This window comes from Pinus tabuliformis, chromosome Q, assembly GCF_031772625.1.
Source record: "Pinus tabuliformis cultivar Carrire ecotype Pingquan chromosome Q, CPIR1, whole genome shotgun sequence".
NCBI lineage: Eukaryota > Viridiplantae > Streptophyta > Pinopsida > Pinales > Pinaceae > Pinus > Pinus tabuliformis.
In genome coordinates this window covers 445,039,690-445,059,217 of record NC_142296.1, presented here as the reverse complement: position 1 = coordinate 445,059,217, position 19,528 = coordinate 445,039,690, and the positions used below count along the sequence as shown (strand labels likewise).

Genomic DNA, 19,528 nt, shown 5'->3' with positions numbered 1-19,528 from the left:
CAACAGTAAGCATGGTGTTGCAGTGGCACTATGTACAACAATGATAATCACTGGGACAGAAGCTGCATGAGGTCCTAGATTGTGATGATGGGTGTAGCATGGTGCAACACGGTGAGCTACAGAACATGGACAAGATGCAGCACAATGATAGGTGAAGGAGTCACCTTGGAGAATCAGTTGATGCAGCATGTCTTCAACTGATCTCATGTAGAGATGATCTATTCTCTTATCTAGAAAGTCAAAGTGTTGACTTCTATTGTAAATGTACTATTTCTCTCTCTCTGTGCTGAACTATTGAAGAACATATAAGAAGAATTGATCAAAGGGTTCCCCACATTGCGGTTTGTCCCTAGCTAGTGCCACGTCATGTGTCCTCTTGTCTTGGCTTGTCTCTTGTGATTTATGTTTATGTTCTATCTGCAGTTTACTTTAATGATGATGTGATTGCTAATCTGAAAAAGATATTGAGCTAACTGTGAAAATTGAAATAAATTGCTCTAAGCATAGAACATACCTAAATTTAACACTAAAGCTAGTAGTCAGATAAGGAGATCCCACGGGACTAGGATAAAAGGTTCACCATCAAATTTGGCATACAAGACAAGAGTACCTAAGTTACCGGATCCATTAGGCCTAGGTGATGGATCCACAGATCCCCGGATCGAATACGGATTTGGATCCGGATCCGTTGGGATCCGCCCAGGATTCGTATGGATGACACGTCAACAACACCATGTTACCTACCTCAACTCGTTGACTATAGGATAGACACGACAATGTATTTTTTTGGGTTTCACGCTGGTAAATGGATTACTCGGCCAGCGAAGGCTTTTTCAACAGTTAGGGTTAATGTAAAATTGAAAATCGAATTCCCATCATCTCGCTGTTGCAGGTAGATGGATCAGCGTTTTGGGCTTTACCTTCCCGCCAATATCTGCATTTCGGCATTTCCTCGTGATGAGTCGTGTCCTCACATAAGTATATTTCCTTCCAGTCAACATGTCCTCACATAAACTTTACAGGAGAGTTCGATGATTTAACTCTTGTGGTTTTGTTTTGTAGAGTTAAAAAATGAGGCTTCAACATAGATTTTTAAATATATAAAAATTAATGTTGATAAACCATGACCATTTGGCATGGTTATAAGTGAACTTTATACACCATTCAAAAGGTAAAAGGTAAAGTTTATATCGAGAAATATTAAAGTAACCTATTAAACACATAACGTGTTAAACTAACATGGTATTTTAAATATATAAAAAGTAATGTTTATAAACCATGGCCATTTGGCATAGTTATATTAAATGTGAACTTTATCAACCATTCAAAACTTAAAAAGTAAAGTTTAATTAAAAGTAAAGTTTATTAAAGTGACATGGTTTATAAAGTAACTTACTAATAAGAAATTATTAATTTAAACTTGTCTAAATAATTACGGTTAAATAATTATAAATGATACATTAATTATAAGACTATTAATTTAAAATATTAATTATATATATAATAATTATATTCATGATAATTAATATTAAATATACATTAATAATAACATATTTCATATATATATATATATATATATATATATATATATATATATATAATATATTATATTATTTTTATATAAATAGTTTGTTTTTAAAATTATAAAACTATATTTATATTGTTTGTACTTGCGGTTTCCCTGCCGTATCCAGATCCTAGTTTTTCAAAAAAATTGGTGGATCCGGATCCGAGTCTGGATCCATATCTGTATCCGGATCCGATTCCTGGTAACTTAGAAGAGTACAGAACAAGCCAAATCTTTCCACCAAATCCCCCCACTAATCCATCTCCAAAAGCATCCATGATAAGTAAACAAAAATACCCAACTACACAATGAAAAGACATACCTCCGAGGTTGGAAGGCCCACCTTCAAACATACGATCATAACAGATGAACAAGGGACCACATGGTTGGCTCAAGTGGCGAAGAAAATGGCACATCGAGTTATCTGGTGGCTACAAGGGGTTGTTAGATGTTGGCTGAGGACTAGATAGAAGAAAATTTTCTTCTATGGATATCACCCACAAAGTGGTGGGTAACAATACCTACAAGGCACAATGGATTATCGATTGAACTATATCTGAGGGGATGGAGTCAAGTTGACAAGTTGTACAGACTCAAATTGAAACCGAGGTGGGCTCCAAGACACAATTTTTTTCTACAATTTTGTATAATCCACAAGTTGATGTTGTATAATCAAACTAGGGCATCATACATCTCATATTTTGTTTTTCATTCATTATCTGAAGGTTCAATGACCTTCCCCTTCAATACACCCAAGAGGTCATTTTTTGCAAGAATGAGGTCAATCCTTGTCTTCTAAGCCCTAAAATTTGAAGCTCCTTCTAGCTTGTTCTTTGACTTCATAGAGAAGCCCATGGATATAGACAAACAATTAGAAGTGATCTTTAAAGTCCCTTTTTCTTAACCAAAGTTCTTCAATAGTGATCTCAATGTCCCTTTCTTCACCAAGGCTCTGACACCATGTTGATTTTTCAAATGCAATAGATATAAGCACTAATTTCTAAAATATTGATAATCACTTCTAATGATGTAGATCTTCTTTTAGCACTTTCAAATTATCATTAAGCAATTACACTTCAGAAATTCAACCATAAATGTACAAGAACAATAGAGATCACAATGCACAAAGAGAAAACAATATTTACCTTAAGAAAACCCACTTCGGGGAAAATCCCAACAACCTTTTCCTTATGATGGTCAAACTGACCTACAATGCTATGGTCAAATTTGGTCAACAAGCCCTCCTATCAAATCAATCTTTTGGCCAACAACTTCGAGCCTCTCTAATCTACCTACGCCAAAATTCTGCCTCCCAAAATCTACCCAAAAACTCTGCCTTGTTGCCCACAATATGCCCAAAAAGTCACACGTGCGAAGTCAAGGAGAGAAAGGGAAATGCTAGAGATGAATTCGTCCTTCTTTGTCGTACTTCATCCTTCTTCTTCTTTGCTTGGATGCCTAGAATATATGTTGTTGTGTGAGAGATCGAATGGTGTCTTGTGGAGGAGGTCGAGTGCCTTATATATAGTGTTTTGCCTATCCAAAGAAGGTAATGTGGCCTTATTCGTCTCTTCTTCAAAATAGGCAACTCAATATTAGTTCAACAATGGTCCCAAGTGTTGATTTTTTGTGTAGCATCAAGATATATTCCTGCATGCCTAAGTCGGCCTAGAAAATTTGAAAGGTTAAATTAAAAATTTGATTTTTGGAGCATCAAGTTGGCCCAGTTCATGAATGGACATGTCCCTTGGGATATTTCACCCCATTGAACTTGTATATATAGGTATTGTGATACTCATTTCTAAATCATAAAAGAAAGCAAGTCTAAACAAGAAAAATCGATTTTGGAGATCATCTTTTTCTCTCTTGACCGCATGTGTGGAGGAGCAGTTGACCAAGTTACATCTCTAATTAACCGAGTTGAATGGGTGTCCACTGAGTTGTTTGACCTTAGATTTGTCTACATAACCATACAACATTGACCACAGGGTTGATCGCAAGCCACAAGGTTAACCGCGGGTTTGAATTTTGACCACAAGCTGACTATTTTACCAACGTTAACTCTTCACTTTATTTTTCAGTTTGACCACCATTGACTCTCTGGAGATTTGACCAAGTTTGACTTGTATTTAACTTAGGATTATGGGCACAAATTTCTAGACAAAATTGTTGATTTTGTAAACTTTGTTGAAGAATAATTTCTCTTAAAGAAAAGTTGTTAGGTTTTCTCCCAAGGTTGGATTTCCCAAGGTGAAAATATTGTCTCCATTGTGCATGGTTGTCATTCTATAATCTTCATTGTTTCCGCTATATTTATTGTTGATATTTTTTGAAGTGTAATTGCTCAATGATATAAGTGACATAAGAATGTTGTGTGTAAATCATTAGGAGATAATTATCTGCCAGAAAGTGGCATTTTACCATGCATCTTGTAGAAAAATCAACACCAAGTTCTTGAATTATAGTGCTTCTTGCCTTAGATGAAGGCCTATCAATGTTCTAGATCTTATTCAAGTTCGAAAGGGGAATTATTGCCAACAAGAGTGGATTTGATCCTGGATGAATTGGTGGGGGACCTCTCTCAACTAATAATGATAGAAAACTCCTTTTTGTCGATCTCAAACAACGATTCTAAATATATGTTTCCATAATTGATGGGGGGCGAGCTGAGATTCCTCAAGATGTACAATTTAGAAAAGGCTTCCCATCCAAGCTCCTTTTGACACCCACTTAGCAACAACCTCCCTTCTAGATCTTTCTTATTCAACTTCAAAGGATACTGTTAAACAAGGTGAATTCCCAAAATCCATAATGGAACTATCTACTTTAAAGTCTCCTTCTCTACCCAATTCACACACTAGTTTCTCAATTTGGAGTATGATATAATCAAGGTCGAATATAGGAGTATATGGGGTCTAGGACAAGTTTTCTTGACTTATTCTCACTTGTGGTGGAATGGATATTGATTGAAATTTGTTTTGATCAATTGATTTCAATCAAAGGATTGACGAGTGAATTAAGACCCCCTTGTCCTTAGCTTTTTTACAAGCCTCTTGTTGAGCTAACTTAATGGACACATGATATATATTAGTGATTATTGTGGATCTAGGCTTTTTGGTTCTTAAATTGTTTAATATTATTGTGAGGAGCACACCTTAGGAAACCACCATGCCCAAATTGATTTCATAGACATTCATACTAAACAATGCACACATCTTAATCATAAAATTTTAGAACATTTCATCAATTTTGATTTACTATTGTGAAAAGCTTGACCAAGTTATGAAACTCTCGCAAGAAAACTCAACTTGACCAATTCATATCAACTTTTGTCCTTAACCTCTTGGATGTCAACTCCCCCTAACTCATTCTTCTAGCTCCATGATCAACAAAAAGAGTTAAAGAGAGGATTGAGCCAACACTCAACTAAGTCAACTCCGAGTCAGAGTTCATGTTTTGAGTTTACTCCCAAACAAAATCCAAGCTAACTCCAAGTCTGATATTTTTATTTTTATTTTGACAAGATGCCTCCTATTATTACGATGTGACAGCATGCCCTTCCCTAATCTGGGAATGTTACAATGTAAACTAGTTGAATTATAACACTCTACAAACATCCCTTCAACCAAGAAGTCATATGCAGGTTGTATGTATTCCACTAATGTCACTCAAGGTTAGCACCTAGCCCCAAATACTTGAGACAACCTGCTTGCAAAGGAAAGATGGCACCATGCGATGAAACATGTCCCTAGGGGATCTGAACCTTGGCAGGGCATACGAAACACCCCTACTCTGGAAATCTTACTAGATAACCAATGGTAATTATGATAATTTTGATGTTGACATACCCTTCATGTAAGCATCTATAAATTTTTCTTAGTCATGTTAATTCTTACAAGAGAAGATCTAGATCCAAAAATTCAAAAAGAGGTTGAATAGATAGGAGAAGATGATGTGTTGACTTCAACATATGAAATTGCATGTGTACATGCACATAAACACACGTCGTCCACTCTCCTGGGGAATGAAGGAGCGTATATGCATGTGTGCGTGTACACAAAGCACCAAGGTCAATCTCGATATAAATTTACCACAACTCTTACATTTTTTATCAAGAAAAATTGATTGTTATAGGTTTGACATTCTTCTAAGACATTGTTAATTAGGTACCTAATGACAAAAGTGTTGATCAGTGGTTGTCATTGATGTCAACCCAAGCAGCACCAAGGGCTACCCAGATCTTGCATGGCCATTTTGACTTGACAACTTACTATATTTTGAGTCAAGGATCTTCTAGATGGATTCTACTTGTCGAGATGTTTCTGTTGATATATGGCACGCCAAGTAATTGTTCAAGTTTTGAGAGATACTCATGTTTGAAGCTAGTAACCCCAGTTAATGGGCTAAAACCCTATTGGGTTGTGGCATGGCACCCATACTTGGTTGTGGTCATTGAATAGTAAATAATTAATAAATAAAAAAAAAAATTGCTCCTAAAATCCCTCCAACGTTCACTTGTTGAGGACCCTCTCAACTCAAGACATTCATATAAATAATGACCCTCATATCCTCCTCTAGTAGGGATTTTGTGGCTTCAAACAAGTCATCGTGGCATTTTCACTATAACTTTTTTTCTGCGAAGCTTTAGAAGCTGAAATTAAAACCCATTTGAGCCAAAATCTTGATGAACCTCGTGACCGAATTTCAGATCTTGGTCGCTATATTTCAAGGATATGGTATGAGGAAGTTAGGGTTTTTGCAGGCCCCCGAATTCCATGTCAAACAGGTGACGTTGGGAAAATCATCATAACATTCTCTCTAAGCATTGGATTCAAATTTCATAAATAGTCACAGAAAGAGGACGGACTGTAGTTTGTTGAGTAGCATTTTCAAGGCCGAAGGTCGCAACAGTGACACGTGGCACTTCGTACAAGTTCGCTCCACTGAACCAGTCTACAATCAGGTCATCGTGGGAGATTAGGCATAACTCTTTTTTGAATAATCCAATCTTGATCAGATTTATGGGGATGGAAAGAGGATTCAGAGGGCTACCACAGGACGAAATTTTAGACCTTGGAGATCCGAAATTACATAGATATAACAGATTCAATATCGAGCTCCTAGAAGGCAAGAAAAAGAATGCATTCAAGGATCACTGCAGTAAGGACCACACATCAACAATCAAGGGTAAGTCTCCTACAGCAAGGTATGTATAATTAGTGTTTACATTTGAATTTTTAGTATCATCTATCGCATATGTTTTTGCACGACAATGTAAGTATATACAATGTCTCGGTTATATCTCTATGTCTCTATATGTCACAATTAGTTTTTCGAATGTCCTATTCTTGATACTACACATTTTAAGCTACATATTCTTGATGCTACACCAAGTTTGTTAAATCTATATGATGTTGTAAGTTCATGTTACTTGTCTTGTCATAGTTGATAGAATGGTCTTTGTTGTTGTACTTAGAACTTGGTCCATCACAAGTCTAGGGTCTGTCATTAGTTTTTATTGTATATATCTTTAGGTCAGTTTTGGATATAGTCTTGCATAGAGTCCATGCCTATATCAAGAGTGGGAGTCTTTGTCTACTGCTGCAACAAGTCAACAACAAAAGTGACAAGCACACTTCAGGTATGCATTGTAATTTTAATTTGTATTTATTCATTATTATGCACTTACATGTGTTTTGCAGATAGAGGTAAGTTGAAGGGTATTTTGTTTTGTTTTGGGATTGGTTTCATTGGGCAAATTTTGCATGCAAGTAGAAGAAGATTCAAGTACAACTTCAAGCAAGAATTCAAGAGCAGAAGTATCAAATCAAAGGAAGCATTGCAGTGGGACATCCTTTGAAGACATGACAGCCATCTGTATATTGTGAAGAAGTGTCAAGGCCAAGAGTCATCATTGTAAAGTTGTAAAAGAGTCATTTGTAAAAGTGTCATCATTGGAAGAGTCATTATTGTAAAAGAGTCAATCTACCTAGAGTCGAAAAGGAATTATTGGGAGGTATAGGAGTCTCTGTTGGGATGATGTCATGGTTGGGTTGCAAGTCATAGTGTGATTGGGTGTTCGGTCAAAATCATTGTAAATCATATTGTATTGTGGATCATTGTCCCTAGTATGGAAATCCACACTCTTGTCTCATTTCAGTGATTATAGGGTGGCAGGGAGGTGCTAGGCTAGTGCATGAAGTTGCCTATAGGTTGGAGCCTGTGAACACTTCAGGGTGGTAGGTTGGTATAGAATGTTGGGGCATTCATTCAGTTGACTACTGAAGAAACCAGGGCATTAGGGCGTCCTTCCAGTGGGAGCTAGAGAAGAATGTTTTTCTAGAATTCTAGGAATTCATTGCTTTCATTTCAGTGGGGGCTGAAGATTAAAGAATTTATTAGAAAAACATTCGGTGGTTTTTGACCCGGAGGGGGTTTTCCACCTAAAATTTCTTGTGCCTAATGTGTTCTTTTATTTACTGTTATTACTGCATAAACATTAATAATAATTGAATATTAACTAATGCTCTGAAAAGATTTAAAAGTGTTAATTACTAAGAAATATTGATTCACCCCCCTCTCAGTATTTCCAACAAAAAAAATCTGGTCCAATCCAAATTCATAACAAATTACTTAGCATTACATCAAGAGGAGTGTGGTCAATCCCCTCAAGAACATAGCATCGTGCTATTGTGGACACAATTTGCACTATCATGTATCTCACAGTAGTGTTGAACCGCCTTGGATGTCACATCTAAGCTGAAGGCTTCCATCCCACAATGGGGTTACCCAAAAGGAAATTGAAGTATTCAACTACTGAACAGCATATGCAAAAATTTAACTGAAACTGCATAATCAATATCATTTGGGTAAGCTATTATTTCTTTTCAAGAAAAGCTAATTATCATCACATGTGGTAATATGGTATGAATTTTTAACCAAAGGGAAACCAGTCCTTACAAGATATAATTGAAGCACATGCCATGCAGTCTTCAAATTTGTGTGTTGTACAGTCTGAAAGTTAGTGCCACGCAAAATATCAACATCAGTTTGATCCTCCCTTGCTGAAGATGGTATGAGAAGCACATTTGCAGGTGATTCCTTCCTGGACAAGTATAAATACTTTTCAGCACTGAACATTTCAAAACCAGTGATATCTCCAGCAGTTTATGCCTCAACAAAAGCTCTCTGTACAATACAATATCACTATATGCATCTTCTCAAAACTCACTTACATCAACGAAGAGCTAGATTTACTTGTGCAGCACTTCTGAGCTATGATCTGGACAACTTTCTCTAGTTCCCTGGAAAAGTGTGTATCTTCAATATTGAAAAAATTTAGCCCGACACCAGAAGCAATTGCATTCTCTTAAATATTCAAACTAGTAAATATAACCTCTTTAATGATGAATCCCTCCAAAATTTGAAAATAACTGTAAATGCCATCTCATATAAGTTGGACTGCACCAACAATAACACCAGATCTGATGGTAGTATATCACCTCCTGCACAAACAACAAAGTTAGAACTTAGCAAGTTTTAGTCAAAATTATATAGTGTTGTATTTTATTATTTACCGTAGGTTAAAAGCCTTTAAGAGTCATATTCCTGTATTTGATCTGTTATCACAGTGTCTAGAATGTTTGGAATTCCACTTTTCTAACAATGCTTAAGTTATGAATTAAATCGTTATGCTTAAACAGTACAAATTTTAAACTACATAGTAGAAGAAGCAAAGTTGATTCCGTAAGGATAAATAATCATGTGACTATTTGTTAAGAGTTGGGAATATCAACTTTTTATTCATATGACCAGGAAAACAATGAACTAAAACCTACAAAACTTCCCATTTAAAGCGTGACCATTGCCTCTTATTTTCCCTCTTTGTCTGAGCTCTTTAAATTATAAAATAGTAAAGAAACAACAATCTCGAAAGCGGCAATACAAAATATCACTCTATTGCCACGAGGAATGTAGCACTCTGAAACATAGCATTCCATCATTCCAATGTATTTGATGTTTCATCATAGCAGAAGTGCCAGAGTGAACTCCATGACGACACAATTGCATAAAAGCAAGAAAATGAGATTGGTACTGACCTAGTGAAGAATGCTTGACATTTGCAACTGCAAGTTGGAGATGTGCCAAAGTCAGCACATATTCCTTTTCCAGCTGCTCTATATCAATAGGTTGATATTGCTTTGCAGATTCCTTCTGGATAGGGCCTACAGCTGTAAAAATGCTCACAAAATCACTGTCTAGAAGAACACTGAAATAGCTGCATTGTACAGAAGCAAAGACAATTTAGCAATCATAGCCTGTGATGGTAATGGATTTTCTCACAATTCTCCAAATCTGACATGGTTGCATTACATGGCCTCAGAGGTGAGTTAATCGATTAATAGTAAGATTGCATTTAAGGTTTCTAACAATGTAATGACAGACAAAAATGATTCTATCATTATCATAGAATCCTTCTTATCCAATAAAATACAAGAAATACTAATTATTATAGCAGTGCTACATATACTCAAATCACATACACCGAAGGTTGACAAGGGCATACAATTTTCATCCATGAATGTATGAGCTCTTTTACTAGGAGAATGCCAATCCAACCTACCAGAGCTCTCTTGTCGAAAATCAATCCAAGCATATGCAGGATCAACTAAATGCAGAGCATTAATAGCAGCAGTCAGCCCTTGCAATCTCTCTTGCAATGTGAAAGATAGTTGCAAGTGCACTTTCAAGACGCCCTCTTCCTTCAGGCGGGCACTATACCTATAAATGTAATCAGCAGCCCTCCGCCAGTTTTGTCGATACATGTAAAAAGCATAAAGGAGCTTGTAAGGATTTGGTTTTGCAGTGATATCCGAACACTCTGCCTGCAAAGTATGTTCTGGCTAACTTAGAATATGTCCACCATATATGCATTTTCAAATGGTATCTAGTTCTTAAAGATTTATCTGAAATCAAGCCACTAAATGTGAAGATGCCCAAACCTTCAATTCAGGATTATAAAAACAATGAAGTCATAAAAGTCAGGCATTAGAAGTAGAATGCTATTCAGTGACAATACCTTCCAAACCAATTCTCGCTCCACTTTTTCTAATAGGCCCACAAAAGGTAACTCACGATCACAAAGAATCTGAAGAGAAAAAACACTAATTACAATATGACAGTGGCAATAATTAAGAATCAGGAAAAGAAGTTCAAATGGTAAGCACACCAATAGATATGGACCAAAGAAAATTAAATTATGCACCAGAAATTACTAATTCTCAAAATTGAAAAATCTTCATCTAGAATCCAATTTATCCAATATCAGAAATTAGCAGGCAAGTGTGATCAAATAGCAACCATGCCACAAGATATAACCAAATTGAGTTCAACAAGAATCTATAAATAAATACAGAATTCTTGAAAAAATGGCCACTAGTGATATTGACATTGATGTATTCTCTGCTGCAAGAAACAGCCCAACCTGGGAAAGTTTGGACTATTTCCATTTCTGAAACATCCCATGAAATGGCCTGGAAATTTTTCCCAGCTGTTTGCCAACGATTTCATGTCAACTAGCCTGTTCCTACATTCGTCTATCTTTTGTTGGTCTTAACAGAACCAACCAATTAAGTAAATACGAAAAGAATAGTTCCCTAACCATAAAGTATACCCCATTTTTTTATTAAATACAGAATGTTGATCTAAAAATAAGAATAATTCTACCCTATGTTTAATTCAATGATTTCTATTTGACTTCATTGTGTAAGCAATTTTCTGGAGCCCCTAGCAAGTACCTAGAACATTTCAGGAATGTCCAGAATAGGTCATCCAGACCTCCATTAAGTCAACTGAAGTTAAAATAGTAAAGAGTCAGAGAGAGAGTCGAAAAGATTTTATTATATGTCCACTAGATTGCATTGCTTTATAGGAAAAAAGTGTTACATCCTAGTAGTACCCACCTTAACAAAATCAAAAGGAACTGAAATTGCAGGAAAATAGAAAAGTACATAGTTACAATTGGAAACTGGACAACCATTTTCCAATATACATCACAGTGCTGCTCATCTGGGTCGCCCCCTGCAAGGGACATAAACCTCAAGATGTTGGTCCTGTAGAACATCATACCTGTGTTAGGTTAACCTTCATTCCAGAATGAGTCAAAAGAGTTTTAACACTGGAGTCATGGTCTTTCGGCCCACAGTTTTGGTGGCCCAAGGTATGTTGCCCATAGTATTGCATGTAATAAAGCCTATAAATAGGCTTGGGATCCTCCATTATAACGTCCTAGAAGTGTGTCAGGCTCACTTCGCTGTTAGCTTGGCCAGATTCGGCCAAAGGGCAATCAAAGATCTTCATGGCTGGTTTATTCCCACAACAGTTTTCCAAGATACAATCTTGCTGTTATGGATGTATTTGCCTGTATTTAATTTTATTTGCCTTGCTCATATTCCTAACAACTGGTATCAGAGCTTGGTATCACAAAAGTGGTATGATGTCTAGAGGCATGTGTAGGCTAGTGATAAATCTCTCTTGTGAGAGAAGCCCTAAATCATTGCCTATGGGTCGAAAAGAGAAGAGCCATGCCCAGAGCACAGTGTGATGTCAATTTGAAGTAGGTTTCGGGATGAAGTTGATGAGTCAAAAGTAGGTAGCTTAGTCTTCCAAGGATTTCCAAGCAATAGATAAAGCATCAGGTTGTGGAGCCCATGGTCAAAGATGAGCATTGCAAGGCAAGAGACTAGGGGGCACTTGTAAGTGCCAGTCAATGAAGCAATGGCCATTCCTAAGGTTTTAGACATAATAGCAACAACAATTGAAAAAAAAATAAAGAAACAAAAAGAATTAATGTGGAGAAGGAAAATTTTAAACTACATGTAAATGGGCCCAACACTTACGGTTTTGAGATTTTTCGATAGTGATAGGTATTTACAAAGAAAAGACCCAGGTAAAAAGGCTTCTTATGATCTACTTCAACAAGTACTAAGCTCATACAACCTTCAAGGAAGTCGTCAAGTTGAGGGGAAAAGAACTAGGGTTTCCCTCTTGAAGCAACACCTAAGGCAAGAGATTTTACGAATGGAATTTGAGTGGATGCCCACCAAACTTGGAGAATAGGTAGCCTAGACCCTAAGCTTGATGCTTAGGCTCTTAAATCACCAAAAAGCCTCCTTCCTAAAATTTCACTGCAAGCCCTAGAGTTTCTCCCTAGCTTTAAACGGACCAATTTTTAGGGGAGAAATTTATGAAGAAAATTTAGGATTGATCACCAATGACTTGGACTAGTGCCTTGTCCTTTAAGCATATGGAGTCAAGGATGAAATAGATAAGCTAGATTCTTTCTAAGGAGGCTAAAAATTGATGCCCTAGCTATCAACTTTTAGCATTTACCCACTTCAAAAGAAAATGGAGTTTGATGGAGAGATTAAAGATTTCCTCCACTAGGAACATTCATTACATGTTGTACAATGAATAACATATGCAATACTCAACTAGATAACCTTTCAAAATTAATTTTCAACAATTAGGGCACAAAATAGCATAACCTGGAAACGGCAATTCCATACATTAGACAATTTTAATATAGAGAACATTCAACAATAAGCACTTACAAGACAACATGTAGTATATACATCCATTATCCAAAGAGCCAGCTCCAAAGACAATCAATAATAGCTTCTAAATATTGAAATTCATCCAATAGATTTCCAATAGCCAAGAACGAGTAAGTGTGAAAATCAATGTTCCACCAAGACTCTGGTGTGGGGAGATGTGGGTGCAAGAGACGCACAGGGGGGACTTGTGGGAGTACCCTCAAATTTTAGGGAAATTTTGGGGGTGTGGTGGTACTTCGGGCTATATATAATATGAACTTGAATTATATATATCAATGTTCCACCAAGACTCCGAGACGGGGAGACACGGGTGCGGGGAGATGCACAAGGGGGGGGTGTGGGAGTACCCTCAAATTTTAGGGAAATTTAGGGGGGGCGGGGGGACGTCGAGGTATATAGTTTTTTTAATATATATATTTCAAATTGATATTCAATAATGAAAGCATAAATACAATGATACATACACAATTGAATTAAGTAATGAAATACATTGATCCATACTCATGATCCTTACTAATACATACATGATTCATCCATAGACCATGAGATTCAATAATGAAATACTCTGACACATATTCATCATTCATTATTCACCATTCTAGAATCTACATTGATTTAAAAATTAAATTCGTCATTCATCACTCTAGATTCTAAATTGATTTAAAATTAAAATTGTCCATTCATCATTCTAGAATCTAATTAGTACTAAGCAAAATAGACTATAATAGATACTGAAATCTAAAGACTGGAATAGTAAATTGATATAACTAAACTCAAAAACAGTGGAGTGATGAGTCTAAAAGTCCCTCTAAAGTACACAAAGGGATTGGTGCTCTTGATTAAATACTAATTCCATACCCTTGTACATGATAAAATGCAATGGAAACATTGCAATCCATCGAATCCTGAATTCCTAAAAAATTGTTAAGTCTGCTGGATTTTGAGTGAGATCTAAACTTCTACTTTCTCCATATGAAATCCAATGAGGTCAGAACCACTCTCAAACATCTTGAGTCATTTCATGGTAATGTTAAAAATTTAAGTAAAAGGATGAAAATGAAAGATAAAGGAAAATGTCACTTTTACTTTAACAATTTAACATTACCATGAATTGCATAGCATTAGTAGGCAATATGATCAAATACTAGGTTTTCCCTGTCATTAATCATTGTTCACAAGCAAATTTAAGGGGGGACGCATACCCCATTTTGAGGGGGGAACGCCTAGGCACCCCCCTTTTGGGGAGTCGCGTCCCTGACACTGGGGAAGCATCCCCCATTGCGTATCCCCACATCTCCCCAAAAGGGGGATGTGGGGAAGCGTTTCCCTAAACGCCCCCCCGTCCCGGGTGTGTGGGGTGCATGCACCTGACCCTAGGGGACACGTTCCCATGGAACATATATATATATATATATATATATATATATATATATATAGAGAGAGAGAGAGAGAGAGAGAGAGATAAAATTCAAGTTCATATCCAATAATGAAAGCATAAATAGACTAATAGTAATACATTGAAATTTGATCCACATAAAATTTAAATGCATAATTGAATTAAATAATGACATACATTGATCCATCCTCATCATTCATTTTGATACATACATTATTCGTAGGACATACCCATCATTCATCCAAACCATGAGATTCAATAATAAAATTCAATAATAAAATACATTCATCATTCATCATTTTACAATCTACATTCATCAGGTGGGGCTGCTGTTATCCTGGATAGAAAGGATTACAGAAATAAGATGCTTGACCATCTCTGTAATAGTGGAAGTTATAAGAAGCTTTCAAAAAATCCCCTCAAAAAGGTTTCCAGGGCGGTCGCTATTGCGATCAAGTCGTGCAATTCCACGATTCCTCTAGCCCAGAAACTTATTGAGGGAAACCCCATCACTCCTAGGATATATGGTCTTCCTAAAATCCATAAGGATGGGGTCCCCCTAAGACCCATTGTCAATACCATCGATGGTCCGACTTACCTCCTGGCCAAGTTCCTCGCTGCAAAGTTGAGACCCTTGGTTGGGCAGACTGAGTCCTTTGTCAAAGACTCAGCGTCGTTCATTGAGGATCTTAAGAGAATTAAACTTGAGCCCAAGGACATTCTGGTAAGTTTCGACGTGGTATCTCTTTATACTTGTATTCCTATCAATGAGGCCATGAAGGTAATTAATAAGCTAACTGACCCTGATACGGCTAAGTTAGTTGAGCTTTGCCTTACCTCTACCTTTTTCAACTTCGAGGGAGTATTCTATGAGCAGACTTGCGGAGTGGCCATGGGCTCCCCCTTGTCCCCTGTCGTCGCCAATCTCTTCATGGAGGAGTTTGAGTCTAAGGCTTTGGCCTCCTCTCGTCTCTTACCGAAGCTTTGGAAAAGATTCGTTGATGACACTGGTGTTGTCTGGCCTCATGGTCCTGACGAGCTGGATCGTTTCTTCAGTCACCTTAATAACCAATCCACCGCCATTAAATTCACGATGGAAAAAGAAGATAATGGTTGTCTTCCGTTCTTGGATGTTCTCATCTCTAAGAAGGTGGATGGTTCCTTTTCTCATCAGGTGTTTAGAAAGAAGACGCATACTGAGCAATACTTACATGCTTCTTCGCATCATTTCCCCGCTCAGAAGTTAGGGGTTCTTAGCACGCTTGCCACCCGTGCTGTGAGAATTTCGGATGAGGAGAGCCTGGAAAGGGAGAAGGCTCATCTCCTTGATGTCTTTGAGAAGAATGGTTACAATAGGCACCTCGGTCAAAAAGCCTTCCTCAGGGCCAAGAAGGAGCCTTCAATCCGAAGGGATCCTAAAGATCATATCATGGGTGTGAACCTTCCTTACGTCCAGGGGACTACGGACAGGATTGCGAGGATTCTAAGGAAATACGATGTGCCTGCAACTTTTAGACCTCTCAACACTATCCGTGGCTCCCTCAGGTCTGTGAAAGACCCGATTGACCCTAAGGACATGAAGGGCGTCTATGTCATTCCCTGTTCCTGTGGGACCCCTTATATTGGTGAGACTGGTCGCTCTATCAATCAACGGATTAGCGAGCATTCGGCTGACTTGAGACATGGTAGGACCAAGTCCTCAGCCCTGGCTGAGCATGCAGGGAAGACTTTGCATCATGTTTGTATAGAGGAGGCTCAAGTCATTGCCAAAATTGCACAGTTTCACCATCGCAAATTTAGAGAGGCCCTGGAGATTGAGAAAAGGCCGATCAATCTTAATAGGGATGATGGCTGGAAGATTAGCAGTTGCTGGGTCCCAGCCTTATCTTCCTAGCCTCCTCATTCCCCTTTTGTTAGGTCTTAGGGTTTCTGTCTTCCCTCTCCTTAAGTTTCGTTTCTGGCGGGTTAGTCCTTCTATTATGGAGTGTTTGATTTGTTAATAGGTTATTAATTAATTTCGGGCTAATTAATGTATTAACCTTATCCCGTTTATGATACTATTGGGTATATTATAATTAGATTAGATCCTTTGTTTCCATAATTTCAATTAGTTAGGCATTTATTTTAATTCTACTATACCTTTAGAATTAAAATTCCCTTTATCAAATTGAATAAATATTGGTTATTTAATATAAATTAATAATTTAATTATAAGAGGAGATATAATGACCATTAGGTTTAATGTATAAATAAGAGTATTATAAATAAATATATGATAAACCAATATTACCTAATGCAACTAAATTCTAAGAATAATAATACTATTTTAAAAATATTGGAATTATAAATTATTAAGGAAATATAGTTTATTTAATAAACCTGTATTATATATAAATAATAAATAAGAATGATCTATTTTAAAGAACATTAGATCTAACATACCAATGGACCATTAATTAATTATTATTAAATGAACACTCCAATACCATTTATTTGTATTTAAATAATATTAGAATAAAAATAATTATGGATTTATTAATAAATTTGGACTATTATATGAGATATAATGACCATTATATTTAATAAATATGGATATTATATTACTCAATATACTAGAATTAACCAATGAATTTCCTTAATACTGAATTCTATTTAATTTTAGATATTGAATTATAATTCCAATATTACCTAATGCGACTAAATTCTATACACCATTTATTTGTATTTAAATAATATTAGAATAATAATAATTATAGATTAATTAATAAATTTGGACTATTATACGAGATATAATGACCATTATATTTAATAAAAATGGATATTATATTATTCAATATACTCAAATTAACCAATGACTTATCTTAATACTGAATTATATTTAATTTTAGATATTGAATTATAATTCCAATATTACCCAATGCAACTAAATTCTAAGAATAATAATACTATTTGTTTTTCAATAATATTGGAATTATAAATTATTAAGGAAATATAGTTTATTTAATAAACCTGTAGATAACTTATGGTCCATTATATTTAAAAATAAATAAGAATGATTTATTTTAAAGAACATATAGATCTTACCTACCAATGGACCATTAATTAATTAATTATTTATTATTAAATTACCTAATGTAACTAATTTCTTAGAGTAAGAGTATTTTAATACCATTTATTGGTATTTAAATAATATTAGAATAATAATAATTATAGATTAATTAATAAATTTGGACTATTATACGAGATATAATGACCATTATATTTAATAAATATGGATATTAGATTATTCAATATACTCAAATTAACCAATGAATCATCTTAATACTGAATTATATTTTTATTTAAATTAACATATGAATTCTTTTATTTACCGGGTTTAGCCATTTATAGGAATATTAATAATTAAATTAAGGGTTTGACTAGGATCCTTAGGTCAAAATTAGCCGTTGGCAATATAGCCGTTGGAGTCTCTGCACACTCTATTTATTCAGCTCAGCCGGATTAGTTCTTCAACTTGTCCTGACGATGAACCACACTGGTTGGTTCGAAACGCGTCGACAAAAGATGGTTTATGTGATTTTGCCGAAGATTTTCTAAACACGATTAAATTCATCATTCATCATTCTAGAATCTAACTTGAAAGCAAAACAGACAAGTATATTAGTATTACTATATACTAGATACTAGATACTGAAGTTTTAACACTAAAATAGTAACTTACTAAATCCAAAATTTTTATAGCTCGAAGTCTCAAACTCAAAAATAGTTAAGAGTGAGGACTCAAGAATCAATGTGAGGTCATCAATATCTAGTCTCACAACTCAAAAGTTAAAACTTGGAAGTAAAAATGGACAAAAAACACTAAAAATAAAATCAACATCAAGGACTCAATATCAATGATTGGCCCTCTACATCCATCTGCTTGATGAAGTCAACGAGACCATCAATGGGAATGTCACTCGACGACAGGCAACAGAGCAAAGCTCGACAGCAAGAGAGAAGAGCTTGACGGCGGCAGAAGAGCACAGTTCGAAGAAGGCAAAGAGAACATAGCAGAGCTCGATGGCGGGCAAGAAAATTTGGGAAATGAATAGGGAAGTTAACCTAGGTAAGATAAGTTTTCACTCTTTAATGTTTAGTTTAGTTTTATTATTTATTTTTTTAAGTTCCGTTTTATTTTTTATTTTTAAGTTCTTTTATACGTGATTTTTTGTTTTTGTTTATAATAGGTGTTATTAGACAAATTCAAGGAGGGGCGAGTCCCCCTCGAAAGGGGACACCTCGAAGTACCCCTTTTGAAGGGGGGGGGGGGGGGGGGGGGGAACACCCAGAAGCACCCCTTTCAGGGAGTCGCACCACCCCACACTAGGGAAACGCACCCCCTTCCTTCCTAAGACTCCCCAAAAAGGGTGTGTGGGGAAACACAACCCCAGATGTCCCCCCGTCTCGAGTGTGTGAGGTGCGACGGGTGCATGCACCCTACCTTGGGTGACGTATCCCTGTGTTACACTCGCGAAAATTCTCTAAGAGATCAAATTCCAAGTGTTATGATGATGAGAGAGTGAGATAACCTCTCTCTTATTTATACATGTCTAATGAACTCTAACTTAGCCTAAGAGCCCCTCAAATTGTAAATTAATAGGCTTGAGCCTATGTGAGGTTACAAGCCAACCTCATAACCAATGCAAAATATAAAAGTTAGCCCACAAAAGAGGCTAAAATGTTGATGTCATGCCTGCGTAGGCCCTTTTAGGGAAAGCGTTAGGCTCCTCTAGTGCCAAGTCGGGCGTAGAGGGCTCCATAAATCATGATCTAGGGATTGGCCCCTCAATCTTAATGCAAATCATCCTGTCGGCTCTGTTACCCACCACTTTGTGTGTGATATCCCCAAGGGAAATTTTTTTCCATGATGAACTTTAGCCGACAGCGAGCAAGCCCTTGCAGCCTCCT

General features: G+C 36.3%; 1 protein-coding gene across 2 annotated transcripts in view; it reads right to left on the bottom strand.

Moving 5' to 3' along the window:
• Positions 1-19,528, bottom strand: part of SAR1 (SUPPRESSOR OF AUXIN RESISTANCE1) — a 333,388-nt gene that overhangs the window by 26,500 nt on the left and 287,360 nt on the right. For both annotated transcript variants that reach the window (XM_089384665.1, XM_089384663.1), the window contains exons 18-23: positions 10,647-10,715; positions 10,191-10,452; positions 9,667-9,798; positions 8,964-9,072; positions 8,803-8,871; positions 8,528-8,672 (exon numbers count right to left, since the gene is read on the bottom strand). In XM_089384665.1, the coding sequence (XP_089240791.1) occupies positions 8,528-8,672; positions 8,803-8,871; positions 8,964-9,072; positions 9,667-9,798; positions 10,191-10,452; positions 10,647-10,715 (786 nt within the window). The remainder of the gene's footprint in view (positions 1-8,527; positions 8,673-8,802; positions 8,872-8,963; positions 9,073-9,666; positions 9,799-10,190; positions 10,453-10,646; positions 10,716-19,528) is intronic.